Genomic DNA, 1,588 nt, shown 5'->3' on the forward strand with positions numbered 1-1,588 from the left:
ACCAAAAGAAATCGTCAAGCAGCCAGTACACGGTTTGGGCAAGTGTACTGAAGTGCAGCCTGCTTCAACAAAGAAACGACCTCTCAACCATCGTGTGCTTAGATCCATGAAAGAATTTTTTCCACCAGTAATTCTTCGGATTTAAAAAAGTCCCTTTAAGAAATCAAGAAGCAGCAAGCTAGCGCGCGTGGTACTCCTGGATTGCAACCACTTCTTCAGACGTGTCCAATCACGTCACACGAGCTATTAATTGGAGAAAAAGCCTTCACACCTAACAAATACGACCCTTGGATTTCTTGTTCACAGAAGCACAACACATGTGATATACAAGGGTAATACCAAATGGGAGTTACAGGTTCGTGGGCGAATCCTTAATTTTCACCATTACATCCCCTACTTCAAGCTATTGTTATTAGGATTACACTATTATTAAGAAGACAGGTAGGAGTATTCCTAATATGTGTTGCATGTGTATGAAAAGTTGCGAAACTCTTAGCCACATCACCTGGCATTACAGAGTTTCTAGGAGGATTTGGGGTTGGGCGGCTGGAATTTTCAAACTGCAACCAAATGAAGATCTGGTGGATTCGTATAAGGCTGCTAAGGGTCGCAGCAGAATGATAAAGGACTTGTGGCTTGTTGCAAACCTTGCAATTGTCACGGAATTATGGAAGTTACGCAATAAGTCTTATTTTGAGGATATGGCAGTTCAATGGCTTGGTTTTAAAGGGAGAGTATATCAGGTAATTCGTGATAACTCAATTAGAATGAAGTGCCATATGTATAATAATTTAGAGGAGTTGTGCATCTTGAATTATTTCAAGGTGAGGCATAGATCATGCAAAACGTCTACCCCAATTGAGGTTAGTTGGTCTCCTCCTAATCATGATGAAATAATGATTTGTTGTGATGGTGCGTCTTTCGGAAATCCAGGCCAAGCTGGTTCTGGTGTTGTTTTCCGTGATGCAAATTCGGAAGTGCTTGGTGTTCTTTGTCTTGGCCTAGGTTGGAAAACCAATTACTATGCTGAAGTTTGTGCGATTATATATGGTGCGATGTTGGCCAAAATATAGAATATGCGGAATCTCTGCATTCGTTCAGATTCGATGAGTTGCATTCAAGCTTTTCAAAAGGGTGAGCTTCCTTGGCAGCTGGTGCAGAAGTGGAAAATTGCGAAGAATTTTTACAACAATATTCGTTATATTCATAGTTATAGGGAAGTTAATTTTTCAGTTGATGCCTCGGCCAAGCAAGCATGTTTGCTGGCTGAGGATTTATTTGAGTTTTATGTGGGTAGGCCAGGTTTTATTCCGTCTGTTGAATGGCCTGGGAGGGTTTATTTTCGCTTCAAATAGGTTGTCCTTTGAATGGCCTCACGGCTAGTCTTTAGGATGGCCTAGTCCCTCTACAGTTTTCGCTTTTTAAATTTTTAATTGACCGAGTAAAAAAAATGTTATTAGGGTTACACATAATAAATATCATCATGGCAGCGGTATGCAGTCATATGAAAGGAAAATACATCATCACTTATGTGTGTCGCCTTTCCATCGACCCCATCACCTTGGTAGAATGGGAAGAACTCATTTAC

General features: G+C 40.7%; 1 protein-coding gene across 1 annotated transcript; it reads left to right on the forward strand.

The window, feature by feature from the left end:
* Positions 1 to 458: 458 nt before the first annotated feature.
* Positions 459 to 1,073, forward strand: LOC113295715. Its single transcript, XM_026544041.1, has one exon. The coding sequence runs from the start codon at positions 459 to 461 to the stop codon at positions 1,071 to 1,073; it is 615 nt and encodes a 204-aa protein (XP_026399826.1).
* Positions 1,074 to 1,588: the final 515 nt, after the last annotated feature.

This window comes from Papaver somniferum, chromosome 7, assembly GCF_003573695.1.
Source record: "Papaver somniferum cultivar HN1 chromosome 7, ASM357369v1, whole genome shotgun sequence".
Lineage (NCBI taxonomy): Eukaryota > Viridiplantae > Streptophyta > Magnoliopsida > Ranunculales > Papaveraceae > Papaver > Papaver somniferum.

What these genes read in the sequence shown, in the direction of transcription:
- LOC113295715 (XM_026544041.1), top strand. Translation starts at nt 459, where the DNA reads ATGTGTTGCATGTGTATGAAAAGTTGCGAAACTCTTAGCCACATCACC.